Genomic DNA, 25,254 nt, shown 5'->3' on the forward strand with positions numbered 1-25,254 from the left:
TGGGCGTATCGCCCGCCCGTGAGGTTCAACCCCCAAAGTTGAGGAAAGAAAATTAATTTCACAGCCGCGGCACTTTCGTTTTTCAAGAAACTGCCCTCGGTGGCCACTTTGGGCAGATAGTTAGCGCCTCCGCCTATTTGTCAGCCACCAAGCAGTGGGACAAAACTAAGAATTATATTGTTTAATTTAAATAAATCACTGGTAAGCAACAATAATTTCAAACATGTTTTGATTTAATTTATAGAACAATAAATATTAAATAAACCTTTAAAGCTTGTGTTGTCAAGATGACCAATGTATTCAATGATATTTTTGTTAGGGAAAAAATTGTTTTATTTTAATAACTTATTTTAATTTAATTAAAATTAAATATACTATATAATAACGACACTTTCAAAAAGTAAAAATTAAGTAAGCCCTTCAAAAGGTTTAAATTAACTATTTATATTAAAACCCATTGTTTGCCTAGTCATCGACTATGTTTAACATGAATAAAGTTAATTGCTTTTTATAACTTTGCTCCCCACAGTGCGATGACTTTGACTTGCGTCTATTAACGACTTTTCGTGCTTTTGACGTTTCGCTTTTTTGCGCTTTATTGTTATTTCTTCATCATTGGCTAAAACTATAAACTATCGCCTCAATTGCTCCAGGGCAGTGGCAAGTGCCTCCTCCCTACGGCTTCTGTGGCACTTTCAATGACCACTTAAAGAGCATTTTCTTCACACTTTCGTTGGTAACCACAGCGGCAAAACGGGCCACCAGCTGAATTTTCATTTCATTTTCATTTTCGTTTGCACGCAATACTTTCCAGCCTCTACGCATTTTATCTTAATGTCCATTTGTCGAGATTACCGCATCGCTGGACGTGTGTTTAATTGCAGCGTCATCAATCAAGCAACCACGGCCGAATGTGTCCTCTCCACCGACTCAACTTGGTTGCACTTGCTGCACGGTTTTTCTTGCAACATATTCGTGGATTTTCCTCTACCGGCTGGCCAACTACATGACCATAAAAAACCGCGATGCATTTAACTAATTTGCACATTTTTATGTTATTTTCATTTTATTTCTTTATTTTGTGTGTGTGTGTTCCGGTCGGGGAGTAAACCACTGCAGTTCGGTCGGTTCATCAGCGGATCGCTGACCCTGCATTTTGGAATATTCAGTCGAATGCATAAGAACTTTGACATTGAAAATTATCAGGTTTGCCTTTTTAGGTTTTGCATTTCAGGTTAATATTCAAAACACAAACCGTTTAAGTTATAATTAAGCATACTTACGCGTTTTATTTCTATAGGATGAAAACTCTTTGCTCCAAACAATTCCGGTTTTTAATTAAATCTGCTAAAGTTTAATATGGGTATGGGACAGCCTTTTGAATTTGTGAAGTACCTGCTTATGATTTACATAAAATGTGGTTCGAAAAGGCCTATTTATAGTTTTACGAAGGCTTTATATAAAAATTAAAGCTTTGATTTTAGTTTCAAACTAAGTTTATATTTTTTATATATAAAAGAAAAGAATTTATTCATTTTACCACATCATTTGTGAACTGGACTAATAATCGGTTTTTAAAAATATGGTTAGACTGTTTAAATCATCAAATAGAAAAATATGTTTATTAACTAATAAATTCGATGTTGTATGCCTATTAAACCTAAATTATTAAACTAAATTAACCGCTTAAATAAATGGAACCAGTTCTACTAAAGTTTTAAAGAGGTGCCAGACTCACAGAAAAAGAAGAAAGCTTAAATGATAGTTAACATGAATAACTTTTTTAACAGAGAAGCTTACCGTCTTTTTACACTATGTTAACTTAACAGTGGTCTAAAACCTTATCACAAAAATCCAAGTTAAAGGTAAATTTGTCTTGCAAACTAAATGCCTATGTTTCCATCCAAACTTAATTTCGAAATTCCATTTGATAACAACTCAATTCAAGTGGTGTAATAATCATAATTATATTTCGTGTTTAATTAATTTATTTGTACAATTCTATAGCTAGATATCAATACAATTACATAGATCCTATGCGCTGCACGCCTATATCAACAAATCGTTTTTCACAACTGAATGGGGTTACAAAGTGTCCTTTTGTGCAGTCAAATTTTGGCTACGTCCAGGGGAAATAGCTCAACTCGAAGATGGGATTTCAGATACAGACTAGAAGAACTAAGTGACGAATATTAAACTAGGCATAGGTAGCGCCATATTCATTAATCGTAAGGTCTAGATCGTAAAACATAAGCATTTTCGTTTTTTGTTGCCTCAACAAATAAATATTTACAATGAATGAAACTCTCTGGGGGTTCGAAATGGAAAATTAACAATAAAATACAAATAATACTGCGCGACAAGCACGTCAAAAGGGGGAATTGAATTTCGAAAGAGTTACAGGTATTTAAAGAGATGTGTGGGCGGTGGATGAGTTGTGGTTGGATGGAGTGGTTGGGGATGGGTGGACTAAGGGTGGTTCAGTCAGCGTCATATCTCGCACTCGAACTCCGAGATCCGGTGGTTGAAGTAGACCACCCCGTGCTCGAGATCCTCGCTGAACCCGCTCACGTCCATGTAGTCGGAGGCCGCCGAGTCGTCGTCCACCCACTTGTGCAGCGACCTTGTGATCTCCAGCCTCGACTGGGCGAACGAGGGTCGCATGTGTGGCTCCTTGTGCCAGCAGCGGGACATCAGGTTGTAGAACTCGTGCCGGCTCTCCTTGGGCAGATCCGGCCTCAAACCCTGCGGCACCCGGCGGATGACCTCGCGACCCGTCAGCTGAGAGTACGGCGTGGAGCCTGGAATGCGGAATAGAACATTAAATTAACCATTTAATAAACACTTCATTACATTTTATTTAAGTCTTTTTAGCTAAAAATTTATCAACTCAACAGTGTCAAAGTTTCTGAATTACAATTTGATATCTACACTTACTGTGAGTAAAAAAAATGTGAATTTAAAGAACATACGTTAAACAAGAACATAAAGTCCAATCAAGATTATCATTGTGGATAATAAATAAACATATAATAATAAATCGATTTTATTAAAAAAAAAATATTTGTTTAAAAAAATATTGTATTTACTACAAGTCTGAATTAATAAATTTCATGAATGAAACGTGAATCAATACTTTAATTGTCTGCAATTCTCCAGATTATTATTGTGGACTTTAAAAAAAAAAATAAAAATGTGTTTTAAAAAGCTTTTACCACAACTTTGAATTATATAATCTTATTAACAGAAACCAAAAACATACGAATGGGAAGTAAATAAATATTAATTTGAGCAAAAATAAGATACTTATTGTGAATTTAATAAAATAAATAAATAATTGTTTAAAAAACATTAACCACAACTCTGAATAAAAGAATCTCATCAAAGAATCGTGAATCGATACTTTAATTTACTGCACTTCTCTACTTCACAAATGACTATATCAGGTTTTTACTTACTTATTGTCTTTATAATTTAAATTGATGCTTGATTGCCTTTTCTAAACACAAATGAATCAATGTAAACGCTTTTGCATCAAGATAAATAAATTTAAAGCTAGATTTATAGAGGAAGTGATATTTTCTAAGATACTTTGCTAAAGAATTAATGATCTACATATGCAATACACAAGTACTGATTAATCTTGACTAAAATAGATCCGAAATAATGTAGGGATTTCTTTTCCCAACTTTAAGCCAAAAACCTACCCAAAGTGGCAATCTCCCACAGGACAATGCCAAAGGCCCAAATGTCCGTTTCGGTGGTGAACATGTGGTACTGCAGACTCTCCGGGGCCATCCATCGAATGGGCAGGGCGTGTCGCTTGCCAATGGTGTCGTGACCATGATGCGACTTCTTCTCCCCGTGCGGATGATCCTTGGAGCAGTGACCCTGGCCCTGACCCTGGCCAAAAGTGTGCTGCCAGTGCTGCAGAATGTATCTGCTGCCAAAGTCGAACTTGAATTTGTGCGCATTGTGGCGGAGCAAATCATTAGCCGCATTCTTCTCCTGCTCCTTCCGCAAACGCTCTGCATCCAAATCGATGGACATGCCAAAGTCACAGATCTTGCACATGCCATTGTGATCAAGGAGCACATTGCGCGCAGCCAGATCTCGATGGACAACCTGTGTTAGATATAATATAGTTAATATAGGTTTGATTGGTTCATATTATATTGCAGCTAACCCTTCTGCCCGCTATGTACTCCATTCCGCAGGCTATGTCCAGGGCAAATCCTGCCAAGGTGCGGGGCGATAAGGGGGCCAGACTTCGACCACCTGGCACTGAGGCTGGCAATATGTTTGTGGCACTTCTGGCTGCCCTCAGAAGGGACAGAAGTCGTCCCCTCATGGCATACTCCATTATCAGCATGTGCGGTTCTATAAGAAAATTATTAAAATTATTAAAAACAAGAACAGAAGGTAATTTTGGCAAAGTTTATATACTCTCTGAAGCTTTAGCAAAAATGAAATGTAAATTTTTTAAAAATGTGTTAGAAAATGATGAAGATACTTCAATCGTTGTCCGATTTTAATAACATTAAAATTGTTATTTACAGAAAACAATTATTCCCTCTGCAAGGGTATAAAGATCTCTAGAGATACCTCCTTATTCAATACTCACCACTTTCCACACAGGCTCCTAGTAGGGTGACCACATTCTGATGCGAACCCAGTTTCCGCATAATGTTGGCCTCGTCCTTGAGGCTCACCTGGGCACTACAGGCTCTGATTGTCTTGACGGCCACAATTCTGGTGGCTCCGAAGTGACCGCTCAGATCGTCCGCCTCCGCCTTCCACACCTGACCGAAGTTTCCCTCGCCCAGGAGACTCTTCAGCCGGATGTTGCTCCGCTCGAACTCCTGGAATTCGCTGGCCAGCGATGTCTTGTCATCATGGTTGTTGTTGCCATACCTATTGTGGTTGGCATCCCGCTGCGCTGCCTGTGACATTGGCATGGCCTGGTGGTGCTGACTGTGCTGATGGTGGTGCTGCGTGTGCTGGTGATGCGGGTGATCCACCTCATCCTCGTCGTCATCCACCTGGTACTTAGAGTCCACCTTCTTCACTGGACTAATGGGCTGCTGATCTGTGATGCAAACGTCGAAGACTTCACCCTGTTTGGCCCGTCTCCGCACAACATAATTGCGCACTAGGTAGAGGATAATGGCAGCTAGGGGAACTACACCCACAGCCACCAGAACCAGGGTGACCAGATTCATGCGCCTCATCTCCAGATTCACATCCCTTTCGTTGGCTATCACCGTGGAGCTTATGTCCAGTGGGGGAACCGACGAAGACGACTCCACAATGCCGATATAGACCTCACCAGTTGGTACTGATGGTACTATCGATGGTGGTGATGCAGGGGTTGTGGTGCTCGTACTGGTACTGGTGGGTCGCGGATGCACAGTGGATCTTATCGATGTCAGCACAGTGGTGCGCAGTATCTTGGGACTGGAATCGGTGGTATGCGATTGTTGACTGTGCGTGCGTGGAGTAACACCACAATCGGAGGTATTATTGCAGAATATAATCAAGTTATTGGCATCCTCGATGTTTATCTCCTGGGTTAAAGCAGGTCCCAAGGCTCTTATAAGTTCCTTATCCTTTTCTATGATGGAATTGGTTTTTGTTGTGGTGGGAATGGCAGTGGTTGATGTCGTAGTTGTAGTGGTGCTGCTAGGGGTGGTACTACTAGTTGTAGTTGTAGTACTAGTTGTGGTTGTAGTACTTGCTGGTGTAGTTGTTGTTCTTTTTGTGGTGATGGGTGTTGTTGTACTTGTGCTTGTACTTGTACTTGTGCTTGTACTTGTACTAGTACTTGTACTAGTACTTGTTGTTGTGGGTGGTTTCTCTGTTGTGGTTGTCGTTGTGGTGGTCTCTTCCGTCTGCCCCACTGTGGTTTCCTCCTCTGCACTTAGTACGGTGATGATCAGTGGTGTTGAAGATGAGGGCGATACTTTTTGCCTGCGCACCACTGGCTTGGCCACTTCCGATTCGGGTTGTTTCAGTTCCGGGAGTGGATCTGTTAGTCCAGCAGTGGGTCTTCCCGAACCCACATACCTCGTACGACTCACTGGTGGGGCAGGAGGTGGTGCTGCTGCAGGTGGTGCAGCTGCCGCAGCAAATCCCCTTTCCCTCATGTGGTACTTGTACTTGCTGCGACTTCTTTCCACTGGAGTCAAAGGTCGTCGCGTGGATACAGTGGGTCTGGAGGTGCTAACTGGCGCAGGAGTGGTGCTAGAGGTGGTCAAAGTGGTGCTGGTGGTGCTGCTCTGGGCCACTGAAACCTCCAAAACCCGCGGATGTTCATCATCCCCTTCGGCTGGCTTAATGGTCAAACCACCCGGTCGAATGGGTGGCAACTTGGCTCCAAAGTACACATATGGCTTAAGCTCATCTTCCTCCTCCTCCGCATCCTCTTCCATCGAATTGGTTTTGCTGGAGATCACCTTGCCCATCACCGGTGGCTTTGTGCCATCGGCAATGTGATTCACAGTGGCATTCTGCTCTTTGGCCACCACAAAAAGGCCATGGGAGGACTCATCGCTAAAGAGGATCTCGTTGGTGTCCCGATCGCCGGCAGAAGTAGCGGTCTTTGCAGAACCAGCACCACTCTTCAGCACCACCGAACTGTTGCCATTCGAGGCCATTGCCATGCGAGTGAAATTGGCACATTGTCGCATGCAACTGGCGGTGGTTCGGCGGGTAAAGTTCTTGGTGCAATTCCGGATGCACACAGATCTCGGATCACTGGGTGCTTTGGAGGTACTCTCCACCGCTGCGGACGGGGAAATGGCACTCCTTCCGGTGGTGCCTATTCTGGTGCGGAAACCACCTCGATGCAGAGCCGTTCTCCGGGCTGCCAGCACATTCATCAGCTTCCTCTCGCGGTCCTGAGCTGAATTGAGTGGTGCAATAGAGGGTCGATTGGCACCCGAGGGCCTGTAAGTGGTAGGTTTATCACCAACCGCATCTGTAAACAGATAATCGGAAAAATATTTACTAAGAATGCTTGGAATATCATCAAAGGGGTTTAATGAGTACACATGACAAAATAATTGAGTAGAATACTTTGTATGCCTCAGCTTAATTTATTGTTGATAAAATACAAACAATGGTGAAGTAATCATGAATCTTCAATTTATTTTAATCGGATTACTTAAGCAATTATATTGGCTATAGTATACTAAGATTGCCATCAACTGTATAATATTAACACAAAATTTAATTCAACTTCAACTAATTAATTAAAATACGAAAACTTACAATTAGCACTTAGTTATTAAAATAGACAAATAAGAATGTGCATTAAAAGAATATTTAATGATAAATATCAATACACTTTAATAAGTCTCCTTAAACTCTCTCACTTGGGTATTAAAAAAAAATAAATTATATATATTTAACGAAATAAATCGAGGTTTATTTGGCAATAAATGGTCTACATTCCTTAAATTCCAATTTGAATGAATTCAACTTTTCAACCAACAATCACATATCATATTCGCATGATCACATCGACCCCGTTTTCTTATCAGTTTTCATTTCAGTGTAGGTTGCCTGGCTCTGGAATTCTTGACGCCAGATCGTGACAAATATTGGAAAAACAAATCTCGAAATGGAAATTAAATGCGACTAAGGCAACGAGCACGAAACCCGTTTGGAATGCGAACTTTGCCTAGGGTAAGGCCGACTTGGCCACAATCATCATCGCCATCTCCATCGCCATCATCATCTGCGGTATTAACAAACAGCATCTTTGGCCAACGGCGGCCAACACTTTGAACATCTTGAGAAACGAGGCTGCTCTTTGGGCCATTAATCAGTTGGCCAAAACGCTCCTTGGCCCAACTGGTTCACCGAAATGTACGATATTGCAGTTGTTGCTCCAACTCGTTAATTAACCAATGGCTTGAGGCTTCTATGTTCTATGTGCTATGTGCCTGCGGCCAGGCAGCTGGTCATTAAAACAATGATTGAGCAATGGGCCTGAATCTGAATCTGAGACTGAATCTGAGGCTGCTTTTTGACCCGCGGAATCAGGCAAAACAATTACAAGCGGCTGCTTGCACAATTGTTTAATTTTCGCGTTGCCAAAATGGCCAAACACAATGCCAGCGGCAAACAAACATTGTTGCCAGCAGGCAGCAACGCGGCCGTTGCTTTTCACAAACATTTAGTTCATTGGCTGGCAGTTTAGGCCAAGGTTGGGCCGCCTGCCTGGCTGGCATCTCAAGCGCGGCAAGGCGACTAGAACAAGTTGCATATGCCGATGCCGCTTACACCGCTTGCACCGCTTGTACCGCTTCCACCGACTTCTGCCGCATTTTGGCCACTTTGGCTCGACTATACGCCTCCCCTCATGCTTTCTGGCTAACAATTTGTCTTTGTTTTGGCCAAGTCGTTTCTCGTTTTCTCGCTCTGCGTTTTCCACCTTTTTGGTTTGTCGTCTTTTCTGCCGCATTGTTCAACACTGTGCGCCCCATTTGGGCGTCTCGTCACGTCGCTGCGATGCCTTCAATGAAACTACAGCGACAAGCAGCCGTCCGCTGCCATTTTGGCCACAGTCACAGACATTCGATCGGCTGCGCCTAACACTGGATGTATATGCTACCAAAAGGTGCATTAACTATGAAAGTGGATTTAAAAATATAGAAAAAGGGTTTTCGTGAATATCTCCAACTCACGGAAATTGTCACGAAGCTTTTTAAATACATTAATAAGTTATTGCCGAATATATAAATGGTTTATGGATTGCCAAAGTTATCACAATTCTTAGTTATACCAATAAAAATTCTATCTATATGCCAGTTCTAAAGCACTATTTGTCTCTTTTTAATAAATATTTATTTAAATTTTTTTACTGACGGAATATATGTATATATATTTATATATATCTATAACTCAAGCATATGACCACACGCCAAGCCTAAAAGTTGAATAAGTTTTATACAGTGAAAATTAAGATTGTAAAATTTCTACCTAATTTATTTTAAATGTGGGAAAACGACTTTAGTCAACGACTTTATAAACTCAAATATATGAAAACTCGTAAAGGTTGAGAAAGTTTTAGTTTGTAATACTACTACCTAAATGTGGGAAAATTAATTTAGTAACACGCAACAAACAATGACTTGTTCTATCAGAAAATTATGTTAGAATAGGAAGTTTAAGATTAACAATTGCAAAGTAAGGCTTTGTTGATATTTTTTCTTTTAATCGATAAACTCTCTTTTTTAATCTTAAACTCCATAGTTCAAGTTTATCTACCCCAGTAAAGAGTGTGCACTTGAGGTGTCTGACTTCCTCCCGATTCGGCTGCTTTATTATGGTATTGGGAACTCCGGCCTGGCCATTGCTTATTGCTTATTGCTTGGCCTGTGCGACTTCTTGGCATTAGCCATGCTGCTGTTGCCCCCGTGGATGGATGGTGGATATTGAAGCCGCCACCACCACCGCCACCACCACCGCCACTTGGCATGCGTTGTGGAATTTTAATTCGATTTTGGTCATATACACGATCTTTTCGGCTGCGACGACGGGCCAAGTTGAGCGAAGCGGACCAAAACCAATGGCCAACTAGCCCAAGACGGGCATCAGAAACGGTTCTCCCTCTGTCAACAGCCGAGAGCTGTTTTAAGCCACGACAATTGGCAAATTGGTATTGCGACCTGCCAGAAATCAACTGCGAAATGGATTTTGGGGGAATTCTAATCTGGCTGTTTACCAAACCGCCTGCGAGCTGCTTACATAATGCCCGAAAATTGTGCAGCATTTGGCAGGTGATTAATCTCCGGCCAGCGGAGAACAAAGCAGCCATCAAACGGATGCGACGGCGTGACTAATGCCAGCATTAGCTTCTACATATTTGCGAAATTCGCCATCGAACTCTGGCCCCCGAGCACATCTACAAAAACAAAAACAAAACAAAAGATACAATGGAGAAGACCCCGCCCGGTTTGGCTGGCGATTCTGGCCGAAAACAGCCAAGTTTATTTGGCAGCTAATGAGTCTTCGCTGCCGCACAAAGCCCATCAAGGTTGAACCCACTCATACCCCAACCCGCCCAATAATTGCACAGATGCTACATGAACCGAAGCCACAGACAATGTTTGTATACACAAACAAAAAATTAATTACTTAAATATTATTTACAGATCGAGATCAAGCAGTACAATAGACTAGGTAAAAGAATGTCTGTAAAGCTAACTTTTAACTTAGCATTCATAGCTGATAAATAAACTTTAAAAAGTATATTAAACATTAAATGTTAATACAAAATTTGTATTAAATTGCAATACTTTTAAAAATTAAAATTTAATTTATATTAATAGCAAATAATTTGTTTCAGTGCTCCTAGCACAATTGAGTTAGAAAATCACAAACTAAACTATAGAATAGATAGGTAGTTGAGTGGGGGATGGATATTAGCGCTTGAATGAATCGCATGTCTTGGCTTTTGTTTAGAACTTTTAATTAAAAATAAATTACCGACACGAGTGGGCAGCGAGTGAGCGACAGCTGACTTTGCAGTTTGTTTTTATTTATTTTTTCACTCACTGCTAATTGACAAACGAACAAGTACACAGACACCCCAGAAAACATCGCTCACGCAATGCAGTTGATCGCGCTGACAGCTGTGTTTGATTCGATTGTCTAAACTTATTTAATGGTGTCACCATTCAAAGTTATGAAATACCATTCAATGAGCGGAAAATTCATAATCACATATACGTACGAATGAGCGACTGTGGCTATGACACAAATGTCAATCATACGCAACGTTGCACAGGCCGCCAAAGTCAAATTACAGCCTGGCCAAATTGACTAAAAATTTGGAAATTTCCGACCATGACACATAGACCGCAAATTCAAGAATAAAACTTTAGTTCAATTATGATGTGTCATTTATTCTGCCATCAATGTTCTTTTGACCAAAAATTATATAAAAGTAGCACATATTTAAAATATAATCCAGAAAATATTAAATTGGATTTTTAATGATATTAATCTGATGAGTCAATCATTTAAAACAAAAACAAAAGACAGCAATATTGCATAGCAAATGTTATTGAATGTTTAAATACAAATAAAGCATATAATATCATAAGGTCTTTACAATCGGAGGAAATAATTTTTGAAGGCAATTGATCAATACTAACTTTAGTAATTAATTTTTTTTAGTGCTCAATGAATTGAATTCGGTAATAAAATAAAAGTTATTTGTTATTTATTTGAAGGCGAATTGAATAATCCAATTGAAATGTTATTAATATACTTATTGAAACTGAATGCCTTTGCAATACAATTCTGAATGAGTGTAAAATATTATTTCCAAGAATATAATAAAATTCTACGGGATGTTCAAATTTATAAAACATTTGCCCTATATGAAATATATTAATCACACGTTCCATATTTATTTACGCCAACGTTTTCTTCTGAAAACACTTCCACTTTCTGACCTTGACTCATCGCTTTCTGAATCATTTTATTCGTTTCCTGGCCAGCAAAAGAAAGCCATCCAAGCCGAGCAGTTGCAAATCCAAATCGAATCGAGGCAAGTGCTGAAGACTTTCATTAATTCACTGGCACTAATTCACGCGCGGCAACTTCACTTTTGCTTTCTGGTTTATAGCCTGGTGTTTGTGTTTGTATTCGCTCAAGTTGGTGCATTCAAAAACCAACACAATGGCAACTCATAACCGCTCACACCGACACGACAGGCAGTTCATAAATACAATTTTTAAACGCCGCCTTGGCAGAAACAAAAAACTTTCTCCGCTTTCGTTGCAATTTTCTGGCCGCTCTGTCTCTGTTTTTTTCCCAGCTTTTTTTTCACTTCTCGCTTTCGTTTGCAGCGTGCAGTATTTGCTGCACCCTATCCTGTCCCACGTTCATGGCTAAAACGTGTTTGCTTATTTCGGCTCTTTTTCGATTTTTTTCGTTTTTTATTTGATTTTTTGACTCACTGAGCTGCAGACATGCAAGACATGTTTTCTGTATGTTTAGGTGGGATCGCCAATCGAAAGCATTTCTAGTGTGATATCGAAGCATGCAACGCGAAATGGCAAAAATGGGAAAAGGCTGGCGAATGCCGCACAGCTCCTTAACCATAACAGGGAATTCCGTTTTATCCGTACAACACCACAAGCAGACTTTGCAAGTCCCCAATGAAAAGCTGTTTTCTAGGAGCCATTCGGGAAAAAACCTATCAACTAGTTTATTGGGTAGTTTAAAACACAAGTTAGGAAAGTCGACGTTTTTCTTTAATGCTGTTTAAATTTAAAATCAATTGTAAAACAAATTATATTTAAGAAAATATGGTATAACTTGTAAGGTATTGATCAAAACCTAGCAAGGTAGAATATAGAAGCATTAATTCAACCAAGATCTGATTTCTAGGGGTGCAAAAAATATTAAAATTATGTAAATTTAAAAGAGTTTATTTTTAAACAAAACCCGAAAGAAATTGGTAATAGGGCACCTTTAAAATGAATAATCTATAATGCCTTAATAGGAACGTTTATATAACTAATAAAACTCATAAAATCGATGGGCACGAAGTGAAAAAATATATTTATGGGCGCAAAGCTTTTAAATCCACAACCAGTGCCAGTTCAAAGTTGTCCGGTTCGACATTTTGGCCAAAGAAGGAGCCATCGCTGGCAGCCAACTCTTGTGGGTGCAGAAAAGTGCAGTAAAATGCAGTCGAATGCAGTTGAATGCAGGAAGTGCAGCTGCCAGCGACGACGTGAGAAAGCCAAGAGAAATGGCAAAGGTACTCGCATCGGGCTAAAACGAAGAAATGCAAGCCAAAAGCATCGCGGATGTCAATGCGGAAATGGAGCTTAAACTGAAACTTAAGCTGAAGTTGTCGTGAAATGCCGCTAAATGAATCGTTTTGGCGTTGATTTAGGCTTTGGCTTTGGGTTTTTGCCTTTTTGGCTTCCTGGTTTTGGGCTTTAACCCTTGGGTGCCTTGACAGACTTGGCGACTGATGGCCTGACCTTTTAATTGCGCAATTACGACACAGCCAGCGGTTTCCACTTTAGTTTCCCATTTCAAAGGGAGCCCAATAGCCCCATATGTTAAATGGTCAACAATACGACCTGCAACATTGGATAATTACTAAGTTTTGTTGTTCATGATTTGTTGGGATTTTTTTATTTCTTTTTCGCGGGCTTCCGTTTTTTTGTTTGGCTTAGCGAATTCAGCCGGGGCTCTAAAAAATGTTTTCAATACCCCACGCGGCTGTGCATTGAGGCGTTGCAAATGGCCGAGGGGCGTGGCACATGTTCATCACCAGCAGTCATCAGTCGCATCCAAGTCGGCATTTACGCAACGCATAGTAAGCTACAACTTTTGCACCACCCCCTATCATTAGCTGCTGGTCGCTTTCTTTTGTCCCACGGATTTTAATTAAGTCCCCGGTAAATCATCGCAGTTGCGTAACCCTTTTCCCCGCCGTTGTGGGTCACCAGCGGTTTTATTATTAATCACGCACACGAAAAACAACACAAGACAGCGAAAGACAACGGCCAAGGAAATTAACAAAATAACAAAATAACAAAATGATGGACCTGGGGACCGGAGGAAGGGTTCAACAAACCTTACCCGCTGGCCACATTTTTCGCAACGAAAGCTAATGAAAAAGAAATTATAAACATTTTATATAAAAATAAAGCAAAAACACACCAAATTGATATTCGCCGTGGCCAACGAAACACACAAATTGCGCGTTTTATTTCCTTTTCCTAGCCAAAGGTAAAGAAAAAACCACCAACCACAATGTTACCAACTGGGAATGCGAATTTGGGTCTTCAAATTAAATTCAATTGAAAGGCAAAAACCATGCGAAATTAATGTAAATATCCAGGAAATCAAAAAAAGAAAAACGTTTCTATATAATTTTTAACATTTTTAGGTTATTGTATAACATGATTTGAATATATTTGCATTTCATTTTTGTTGCGACAATTATATTGGACAACCAATTTTAATAAAGTTTTAAATTAGTGCAAATTAGTTATGTCAATTCACTTCGGGGGATTCACTTTCATCAAACTACTCAAAGAAAATCATATACATGTATGTAATTAGGTTAACTTTTAAGTTAAGTGGCTTAAAAAAATATTTTTTGTAATTGCATTAAATTAAACAGGTTTATTTAATATATTATTATTATCATATCATATATATATATTATCAAGTTTTATTTTAATTTTATTTTGGCATACTAAAATGTATCTACAAAAGCTGTTTAAGCTAAAAAAAATATAAAATTATATTTGGAATGTAGGTTTGTTTTATCTAAAAACTAAAATCAAATTGCCTTAAAAGCCACATTAATTTTGATTCTCTTGTTGTTTGTTTGTTATTTTTGTTCTCTGTGTTGTTTATCTTTCTCAAACGTTTCCCCCCCCAGCTGAAAACCTTACATAATTATATGTAAATAATTCTTGGCCTTGCCATCCGGCTCAACTGAACTCCACTCCATCCATTAGTTCCGTGACGAAGATCTAATATAAATGAACCGATATCTGTTTGTTCGCTCTGATGTTAACACATGTGAGCTTCGGAGCAATGGAATAATGAACAGAGCAAATATTTTGATTGAATACTTGTTATTACATATTGGGAGCAAATGCAAAGAGGTAAAACCGAAAATCCGTATCAAAGCAGGTACGTAATACGGTAGTAAGTAGGCAACGTGAAAGGGCCAAATGTTTAAATAGTTGCAGTGGCTTTTATAACAATGACTCGACTGCCTCTTTCACTCTCCATATTTTTCCCACATTGATGCACGCCCTCATATTGCGTATACGCCCTGGTGCCGACCGAGTTTGAGTCCCCGGTAGATGCAGAGACCTGGCCGAAATGCACTTGGCTGGCTGACTGACTGGTTGGCTGACTCTCTGTTGACTTTTCAGATTTGCTCTTTGGGCTCTTCTTTTTTTTTTCTTGAGACTCGGAGCTTGCCAACGCTTCACTACGCCAGCTAAACGAGTGGGATTACGCAATGGACGCACATGAGGTCTCTCGGCTCCACGAAAAAAAAATGGAAAAAGAAACAGGTAAACGTAATGAGCACACAACACATTTTTTTTTTTAAACCAAACCTCTGAGCCACACCAATATTGATATTTTTGGCCAAGTATCTCGAGTGTTCAAGTGGCCAGCAAACGACACCTACAACTGCTGGCCAGTTTGACTTCGAAAATTGCATTTCGTAAGCGAGTGGCCAAAAGGAAAAAAACCAAAACAAAAAATCAACACCGAAATTATGCCCATTCATCGGGCATAAATTAAGCATAATCAAAATGCATTAACATTTGTTTAGTTAGCTCTGGACCGCAATAAAATGTCCAGTAAAAACGTAGTCTTGGACCCAACAAAACGCTCATGAATAAAGATGCGGACCACATTTTTGCTTGAGTGTTTTGGTCGAGTCCATGGAACTCTAGGCCTAACACTTTGTTCCAATAAAAAACACACTTATGTGGGGCCATTGAATTTAAATTTAAATGCGAAACACAATTTCCATTTTGATTTCAAACACCCACGCCGTGAAGCATTTGAAAAATCACAAAGTCCAAACTTAATTGTTTATGAAAATACTTAATTGAAATAACAATCACTGTTTACATTTATGAGTGTCGGAGAGGCAGCCATGGACAAAAGAGCCGGTCTAATCAATCCATTGGCCGTAAACCGCCGAGCACTTGCAGCGTTTTTAAAAAGCGTTTATGAAAGGCAGGCTTAAGCTATCTTCACCTCGACATTTGCCCTTGCAGAACAGTTTCATAATTGTTCGACGGTTGCAACTCAACAGGGCCTCACATTTCGTGGGCTTATCTCTGCGATGGAATCTTGTTTCAATAAACTTGAGTGGTGCCAAAGGGTCACACTCTTCAGTTGAGACCTTTCTAAATTTAATTAATTACTCTGATAATATTTTTCTTTAACATTTCTGGTAAGAAACGGTGTCCATTATAGGGGTAAAGTGGAAACAAAGCGACCATTTAGGCTTATCAATCATATATCTTAATTTATTAAACTTAATAGTTAAGATAATTAATCAAAACTTAAAAGATGGTTTCATCACTTTTGGTACCGTAAACTTCCGTAAAAGTATTTTTTTTTTTGTATATTTATAAGAATTCACAGTAACTTTAATTTAAATTAAAGTTATACGTTCACTAAAATTCTTCTTGGTTAACCCCCACATAAATCTCCTTAAAGAATTCACCTTTAACATTTAGTGCTCCCCATTAAGTCTCGTGATTAACATAAAATGCTTGAACCTCTTTTTATATAGCCAAAGCTGATGGCGGCATTAAGTTGAATGCAAGGAAACTGCCCCCATAAAGCCAATTCCTTTCTGTCTCATAACAACCTCAACGTTGACAACCACTTCTGGCTTTCAAAATGCAAAAGATTGGCCAATGCCAGAGCGGCCTGCAGTTAAAGCCGCTTCTTCGGCCACATTCGTTGGCCGGGCCAATTGTTTCCAGACAGCCAGACTGCCAGACAGACAGACAGCCAGCCACTCGAATGTTGCAGCGGCGATTGTTGTTTCGTCTGCTGCTGCTGCCAGTTGGTCAATAATTGGCATAGATTTATTTTGGCTAGTTGGCAATTTTTGTAGTGTTCGTGTGTGTAATATGCTAGAAAACTTACCCACGTCGCTGGGGCTGAAAATTTCCGCTGAATTTCGGCTTTCGCCGTCGCCGGCGGTGGCATTCAGTTGGAGTCTCTGTTTCTGCTGCTGCTGCTGTTGCTGCTGCTGTTGCACAGGCGGCTCTCTAATTGCACCATTAGTTGCATTCGTCTGCGTTTCACTCAGTGTTGCCGCTGCTGCCACTGCCGCTTCAGCCAACAACAATACCATCAACAGCAACCAGCAACAGCAAAATGATTCATTGCCTCGATGGATTTTCATCAACGACATCGTAACCGAAGCATATACCGAATAAAAAAGTAAACAAAAGTACTCAAATTATAGTTGCTGCTCTGGCTCTGGCTCTGCTGGTTGCTTTGGCTGATTGTTTTCTCTGCTGATTTTCTATCTGGTTTTCTATTGTTCGTTTTTCGCAAACACACACAGTATGCACATACACACACACACACAAACACACGCGCGAGTTTTCCACTTTTCCACAATTGTTTTGTAGAATGAAGCTGCGTCTTCTGTTCGGTTACTTTGGCTGCAACCTCTCCCCTTTCTCTGCCCGTTGATGTTGCTGCTGTTGGTGTTGCTGCCGTTGATGTTGCTGCTGTTGCGTGCAATAATTCAAGTCGTGCTGTCGACTTATCTGTGCTGCTGCTTTGGGAAATCGTACGCCTGCCTGTTGCTGCAAATGTCGGAAGAGAGATCGGAGTGCATTAGTGAAATGTTGCTGATTGGTACACAAATAGTCAAGGAAAATGCGGCGAAAATCATTGGAAAAGAAAATGCATGGCAAGGGGGTACTAAACGGGTTTTTAGTTAAGTGCACAGTGCGTTTCGGTATAATAATAGGGGCTGTATTTGGGGCAACTTATGCAGTGAACAAAAAAAAGATACTTCCCTATTTGGTTAATAAATCTTTTCGATATTTATAAGTTTCATTTAATGTATAGACTCCTAAAGTTAGTTTATCTTTAAGAAAGTAGGCAAATTAAAAGTTTTACGAAGAAATTTATGAAAAACCAAATGGATGTAAATGAAGATGTCAAAAATGGCGAATACTAATTAAATACTACGTAATTTATGCAAAGTTACTTCATTTCTTTTCAACATATTCAGTATTAAATATGTTTAAAACCAAATTTTGTGTAACTTGGCATAAGCTTTATCATTTATGTCTTTCTTTACCTCTGCTTAACCAATAAAGTATTTAAATTATTTCCATTGTCAAATGGGACATTCGAGCCATAACTTGTGCAGTTTAGAAACAGTTTACCCCAAAAATTATGGGATACCAGCCAACTTTAAGGTCCCTCCTCAGATCGTAGCCCCCATAAGCTGCTCAAAATTAAAAAAAAAAAAATGATTTAGATGGCTGACTTGGCCATCACGGCGGGCCTATTGCATGGGCAAACATCAATTATAATTCGCGGTAAGTAAGAGTGATAACTGAGGTCGCCGAGCTCAGCACGGGCAAACCGATCAGCGCCACCGCCTGCGGTTCAATAAAATCCAAAAGCCCAAAGCCAAAGCCCAAAGCCGCAGCACGCATACGCCCTGTTGTACGCGGGACTTGTCAGTTTCTCATTTCTGCCTCGTCGTTAGCCATTAAAAACATAAGCAACTATGAATTTTTATGGCAATGTGTGTCATTGCCTGGCGAGGAATCAATTAAACAGTGTTCGAAAGGCCTTTTTGGCGAGGCTTGCGCAAAATTACGTTGACAATTTCACTCGATTTGGTATGCGGCATAAACTGCCACTCAACTCAACCAAAGACAAGAAGCCTTCATGCCTGGGTGCGGCATTGCTTTGCGTAATTTTCGGCTAAAGAAATAAAAACCCAGTCTTTACTAAGCGGATGAGTCCACATTTTGACCCTCACATTATAGTAGGTATGGTTCTTTGTTATGCTGATGATTTATTGTGGCAAGCTACCCATAGCATTTCTATTTTTACATTGGCCAAGAACCTTTCTAGTAGACGGCCAAAGCGGATGGGCGAAAGTTCAACGCACGTTGGTAAGAAACTTAAGCCGAAACTTCTTTTCTTGGCCATTGGCAGTTCCCATGATTAATTGAGCCAAGCAGGATGCCATGTAAGTAAGAAAAGACGAAAAGAAAGAGATTTGCATTGATGATGATGGTGCTAATGCCAAACTGATGATCACAAAGAACAGCCCCATGATAACCATTTTTTGTTTTTAAATTATATGTTACTCGTAATTTGGCTATAATTCGAATAGATTTTTTTGTCTGCCTGCCGCCAAGCGTTGCTCATTAAGTTCGCTCCCAGTTGAATTATAAGAAATGCCATTGACTGGCTCATTCGCGCTCGTTTTTATATGATTATATTTTTTGTTAATTTGTTATAACACATCAGCATTCTAAACTTAACTCCCGAGGCGAGCAATACGATTACAAACAAGTAAGACAGAGGCAAGAAGGTGTTTGGACTTGGAGATACTCATTAGCAAAAATACCTTAAAAAAGCTAATGTACTTAGGCTTAAAGTCAGACTTCTTAACAAGTTTTGCAGCTCAAGAAAATAAATCTTTTTATGTAGAAATATTTAAATACATTTTTTTACAGTCGCCATTTGCCCACTAGGTTATAAACCTCATGTGTGTACCCTTATTTTTAATTGCCAAAAAAGCCGCTTAGAATCACTTTTTGCCATGTTGGCTCTCAAACTCAATCAACGGCTTCACAATGAACAGAAATACTTTCAAGGGGCTTACAATTGGATGACTTTTGGAGTGGTTCTCGGCTTGTTTGTTTGATTCCTTCGATGATTGATAAAGTGCGCAGTCGAGAAATCTACGGGGATTTAAGACCAGCGTGCGAAAGAATTTCTGTTCGGTGAATAGTTAGATAGATAGAATTCCCCATCTCAAAATCAAAAACGCCCACACAACCGATCGTGCGATGCTGCGGCTTTGTTTTGCCGTTTTTGTCTAGTATTGTGCCAAACAATGGGTTAAACTTGGCCACAGCTGATTAAACATGCAAATTGACGTTGGGAAATCGTGGACGAGCAAAGACACGACACGGCCAGTTAAAAATGTTTATGTTTATCAATCCGGCGATTTTATCGGCCGGGAGCGATCTGCGGATCGCATAAACACACTCGTAAAACAAAACATCGCGGGCAAAATAAATGCAAATTTGATTGCCAGTTTCTGTTGCAATAACTCAACTTGAGTGCAACCGAAGAGGAGCTGGGATCCAAATAACAACACGTAAGATAGATCGCTTCTAAGATTTGTCTACACGATGAAAATAAATTGTGTATAAAATTATTTATAGTTTAAAGATATTTAAGCACTTTAAAGTAATATTTTAAACTCTATTAATGCTTTGGAAGGCATAGTAATTGATCAACATGCTAATAAAAAGGCGCCGAGGAAGTATCAAACTAACTGAGGAATGTTGCATCTCATCCATAATTAAAATGGAATGGGGAATAATTAGAAATCATCTAACAGTTAGCTAATTATAACATGTAACAAGATGCCGACAAAGGTTAACCAGTTAGAAGATTAACTTATTAAAGTACAAAATGGAAAGTACATGTCATAAAGCCTTAAAAAATATTAAGAAATTAAGCTTTGAACTAAGCTTTCCGTAAATAAAATGTTTTTAATATTTCAAGAAAAATATAGAAATTAAGCTCATGAACTCATTTAAAATAAGACGCAAATTTGCTTAGTTCCTATGAATATTTCGAGTATTTTGTCAGCCATGAAGGTGAAGTCGTCTTCAAAAGTTTTTAAAATCCAAGCCACGCATGACAAAATCGACAGCAGATGTCGTCAACTTCCTTTTCTGGGTAATGAAATAATTATGTAGAATAAATATTAAGTAACTAACGCTTTCGGTGTGTGCATGATGTTTGTATAACAACCGACAAATTTAATAATACAAATAATGCATAATTTAGTCATACTCGTACACTGGCACAGCATTCAGCTAGTTCCGAGTTTCAAATTGAGTTTGCGTCTGATTTTGAGGCTGAGTCCGAGCGTGCAATAGAATAATTAACCCTGAACCCCGCAATATATATACTTGTGGCTCTGCGAACTCACGTACGTAAGAATGCCCCATTGTTGTTGGCCCACTCACTGTAATCATTTACCAGGCGGATTTTTACACGTTTGGTTCTCGGAATAAAGGCAAAATCTAGAAATTCCTCTTATGCGGCAAAGTGCGCAAATATTTGTCAGCTATTTTTCGGGGTTTTTTTCTCTTCTCAATCGAGTGGGATTAGCTAATAGCTTCGGTAAACTTCAAGAAGTGGCCTCCCACTTGGAGCATTTTATCGAAATATTTTGACATTCCCCCCAGGGTGCACATTTCGATGATTGGTAACATTCAATCCGCATCTCCGTTTGTGCAAGACTTTTAAAAAGCGCTGAAAACTAATGGGCTGCACTTAAAATCGCGTTAGTTGGGGGGCCAGCGGATATACATATCTCTATATAGAGAGTGGGCAGGGGGCTGACGATTTGATTGAAAATGACAGTTAACGTGCCGACGCAGTCATTAAGGCAAATTTGCAGTTTGCGGTCAGGCAATATGGAGTGTACGGATCAGGGGATTTGATTTCGGATCGGGATTGCGATGGGAGATTTGCGTGTGTGGTTATGCAAAGGCTAAAGGAAAGTGCAAGTGGCAGCTGATGGCTGTGAAAAGTGTGTGTGTGATCGAATGAAATCGCTGCTATTGAGACAATTGCTGCTCCGATTAGATAACCTGCCTTGTGGCACACTAACCGCTATAACGGATTCGGGGGCACTTATCGAAAATATGCAGGGTAACTACTTATTCGCAACACTTTATTTCAAAATGTTTGCAAAGGTAAATTAAAAATCGTTTTTCAACTAGCCAACATCGTTGGTACTATTAGGCAACCATATAGTCAGCTTTTAAAGATTGAAATAAAAAGTAATTGTCCAATATTCATAAATAATAAATAATTTCGTTTTAAAAAAGTAATCTTAAAGAAAATGAATCATAAATCATAGCTAAATGCCTTATAAATCCCTCAACTCATTTTATGCCCAACGTAAATATAAAACATCTTAATTTTAAGTGGGATCAAGTGGAACAGGGAGTGTTTTGCTGCACTTCCCACAAAGAATAATGTGTCTCCCCCTCCTAAATTGCAATTTGCTTATTCTTTTGTCAAGCTCAAGGCTTTTATCCGACTCTATTTGCCTTTTATTGTGCACTTTTGAGGTGCCGCCTTTACAGACGCGTGGGCGGATAGGAGTTAGCTCTACAAAGGTGGCGGGGAACCAATCGCTTTGCTACAGTGACCGATTTCGTTAGGAATTTCTAGACGCGCCCATGAGTCATCGAGTAGGAGTCCGTGAGGTGCGCAGTTGCAAAAGTACCAGTACTTATATGCAAAATGCCCATTAAATTGCTTTTAGTTGCAGACGGCGAGCTGCCCTCCATTTACTAATTAGTGCAAAGTACACGTAGCCGCTCCCCAGAATAGACCAGTCTGGAACTGAACCTAAACCTTAGCAGTGATCACTCGAAATAAGGGATTCCGTGACTTAAATAATGCTTAAATAAGTGAGAGATATATTATTTTTATTACTTATTCACAAAATAAGGATACTTGTATGATAGAAAATAGTAAATAATAGAATAAACTGAACTTAAATAAAAATAAACTAAACTTTATTTGATTCAGATTGATTGATTTATTATTAAACAATAATAATTCAAAATAAATTTAGATTTAAATAAGTATTCATAACCAAAAGTTTTACTTAAATGAAGTTGGACTTGGCAGGTATAAACAAATATGTCATATATATAAACTCGTTTTAAAAAGTAGTTGTAGAATAAGAGTTTATTTGGTAGACATTTGTGTTCGTTTTGAATAATAATTAAAATTGTATAATATTGTTATAGGAATCTTTGATAACTCGGATAAACTCCTCTTAATCTTATTTAAAATTTCGTAAGTCTTAAACTCTTAAATTGGAGTGATTACTGTACATGGACCTAGGCAAAGTACAACATTCGCCCAATCGCTCCTATACCGCATACCGCACTGAGTCACCAAATAGCAACAGCAGCAAACAGAAATCGCTGCAACAGCAGCAGTAGCAGCAGCAGCAGCAGCAGCAGCACTGTTGCATAACGAAGACCCACAAGTGGCGACTAACTAGCCGCTTAATGCTCCATTGGCGGCACATTAACGGCTCCGTTAGCATCCATTTCCAATGCAATTAGCTGGCGATGCTCCGGTGCAGCGTCCGGTTACCAGCTGGGTTCGATTCGTACCGCTCGCCCCGTACCGCCCGCCCCGTACCGCTTTACCGGTTGGCGGACAGATTCGTGGTGGCGTCTCTTCTTACCATCCGCTTTGAATTGCCACCGTATTATGGTTATGGTTATGGTCAACTCGGCGGCCGGACAAACAACTTTTCAATTTGCACTCGAGCAAAATGTTCACACAGTTTTGAGTTCGCCATTTGTGTTTGTCTTTGCGCTTACACGATTTATGATAAGCTTATTTTTAAATGTTAAACAAGCTGCCAACAATGCGACGGGCAAAGTTCTAGCCTCCCTTGGGGGACATATATGCATATATAGTATATATAAATATATAGAGGAAGGGGGCGTGGCTTCCCCGATCTGTGGCGATCCCAGCTAATGAGCTCGACCCCTGGCCTTTTTTATTCCCCACATTAGCCACGCTCCAATTATTGCAACTCGCGGTGGCAGTTGGCAAATTAGAACGGCAAGGTGATTCCGTTTTGCCCCTGCAGACCGTCGGAGGTCAGCAGGAAAATATGGAAAAATGCATGGGCCATTAATAAACACATACAATATATATATATTGGCTATAGTAAAATAAAAACAGAACCAGCCGCGAATGCGAGATAAAACCTGTTTTGCGACAAGTGCGCCACGGTTCGCGACTGTCCATGTCCATTACAGTTAGAGACATGGCCACTAAATGCAGTCGCAGTCTGGCATTACAGTGGTTGATCCCCATTTATTGGTATGAAATTCCCAGGGGCATCACAGAGTCACATAACAATTTAAATATGAAATTAGCAAAAGGCCTCAGCTGCTCAAAGAATATATGTAAAATATATTCTTTATTAGTTCTTTGTTAACTTGGTTTTAGTAGGTTTATTTTTAATAAAACCTTTAATTAATCAATCTTTTTTAAGTTCTAAAAAGTACGTATATATAGCAGAAATATTAAAAAAAAGGTTAAAATATATGAGTCCGATCTTGAGAATTCAGTTAAAACAGTGAAATTTCCTTAAGCTAGTAAATGTTCTACATTCTTAAGTCTTCTTTTCCAAACTCATTAACTTAAATGATTTGTCTTATCTTTGCGAAAAACATGCACAACTTTAAAATTCAACTTCCTCACGTAGGTAGTTTTGCAAAGTAAATAATAAACGCCTCAAAACAGTTGTAGAAGTAAAGCTTTAAGAAATTAATCTTATTTCTTAGTCAAACAGAAAAGTGGTGAAGCTATGAAGTTTACTTTTTTTCAACAAAGTCTTATAAACAAATCTTATTAATTGAGTGTATGGTAATTACAAAAGAATGGCATATTAAAATAAAGATATAATGGGATACCACTGTGCCATTTACATAACTGACACCTAAATTATTAGCAAACATCTCTCAAAAATTTATCCAAATATATTTCTGAGCCCTAATTGTCATTTTTTATTCTATAAAATTCTGGAGCGAACTCACTTTAGCTGCCATTGGTGGAGGCGATCCGTGCTCAGGTGCAAACGCATCTAGCAGTTGAACTCATTTGTTTATAGAGCTTTTTCGGCAGCTCCAGCAGTTGGTAGAAGCGGGATGGCAATACTGCCCGAAATAAGAAAAGGCAGAAGATACCCGCCACTTTACATAAACTTCACTGATTGCGATATATTTACGTTTATTTCTACAATGACAATGCACGCTGTAATTAATTTCGCTTCAGACCAAATGATAATAACAACATTTCGCATTTCATCTCGGCTTGGCTCGATTCATTTCGTTTCATTCATTTATTTATGCATTTGACCCGCTTTGTGTGGCTTTGACAACAACAAAAACACAAATTGTGAAAACAACAACCGAAACGAGTTGCAACAATATTCGTACAACAACAAAATACAACGAAAAACACAGCAGGTTGGCTTATTTACTTGGAATTTCGCTCGTCGTTGGATTCTACGCAAAAAAACTTGTTGCCCGTCTTGTTGTTTTGTTTTTGATTTTCATTCTGCACTTGTCGATTTTTTAGTATTCTTTAACACACGCACAACACCAACACACATATGCACGCACCGCTTTATGGTTAAATACTCGTATTATCATGGATTTCGTGAATCTCGTGCGTTTTAGTTGTCGATTTTCGGTTTCGTTTCAGCACCCACGAATTTTTAGTTTGGCAAGCAGCGAGCGTAGTTTTCTCTATCTGCTTCTCGCTCGCTCTCGTTCTGGGAGGCGGGAGGTGGTGGGCCTGTTGGGCGGTGAAAATCGCATGCGCGCGTATCGCGTACTCGAACTGTTGGCCTCAAGCTGCGCG

At 39.5% G+C, this 25,254-nt stretch overlaps 1 protein-coding gene across 2 annotated transcripts; it reads right to left on the reverse strand.

Moving 5' to 3' along the window:
* Positions 1-1,948: 1,948 nt before the first annotated feature.
* LOC108146188 (serine-rich adhesin for platelets) lies at positions 1,949-25,252 on the reverse strand. Of its 2 annotated transcripts, XM_017272096.2 has the most exons (6): positions 24,426-25,252; positions 16,690-17,363; positions 4,625-6,979; positions 4,187-4,380; positions 3,708-4,125; positions 1,949-2,801 (listed from the first exon to the last, which is right to left on the reverse strand). In XM_017272096.2, exons 2-6 carry the CDS (start codon positions 16,958-16,960, stop codon positions 2,491-2,493), a joined length of 3,549 nt encoding a protein of 1,182 aa, XP_017127585.1. In that variant the 5' UTR covers positions 16,961-17,363; positions 24,426-25,252; the 3' UTR covers positions 1,949-2,490. The 2 variants fall into 2 exon arrangements, with proteins under 2 accessions (XP_017127585.1, XP_017127586.1); XM_017272097.2 differs by lacking the exon at positions 16,690-17,363.
* Between the last annotated feature and the right edge of the window lie 2 nt (positions 25,253-25,254).

Source organism: Drosophila elegans, unplaced genomic scaffold (assembly GCF_018152505.1).
Source record: "Drosophila elegans isolate 14027-0461.03 unplaced genomic scaffold, ASM1815250v1 contig_208, whole genome shotgun sequence".
NCBI classification, from domain to species: Eukaryota; Metazoa; Arthropoda; class Insecta; order Diptera; family Drosophilidae; genus Drosophila; species Drosophila elegans.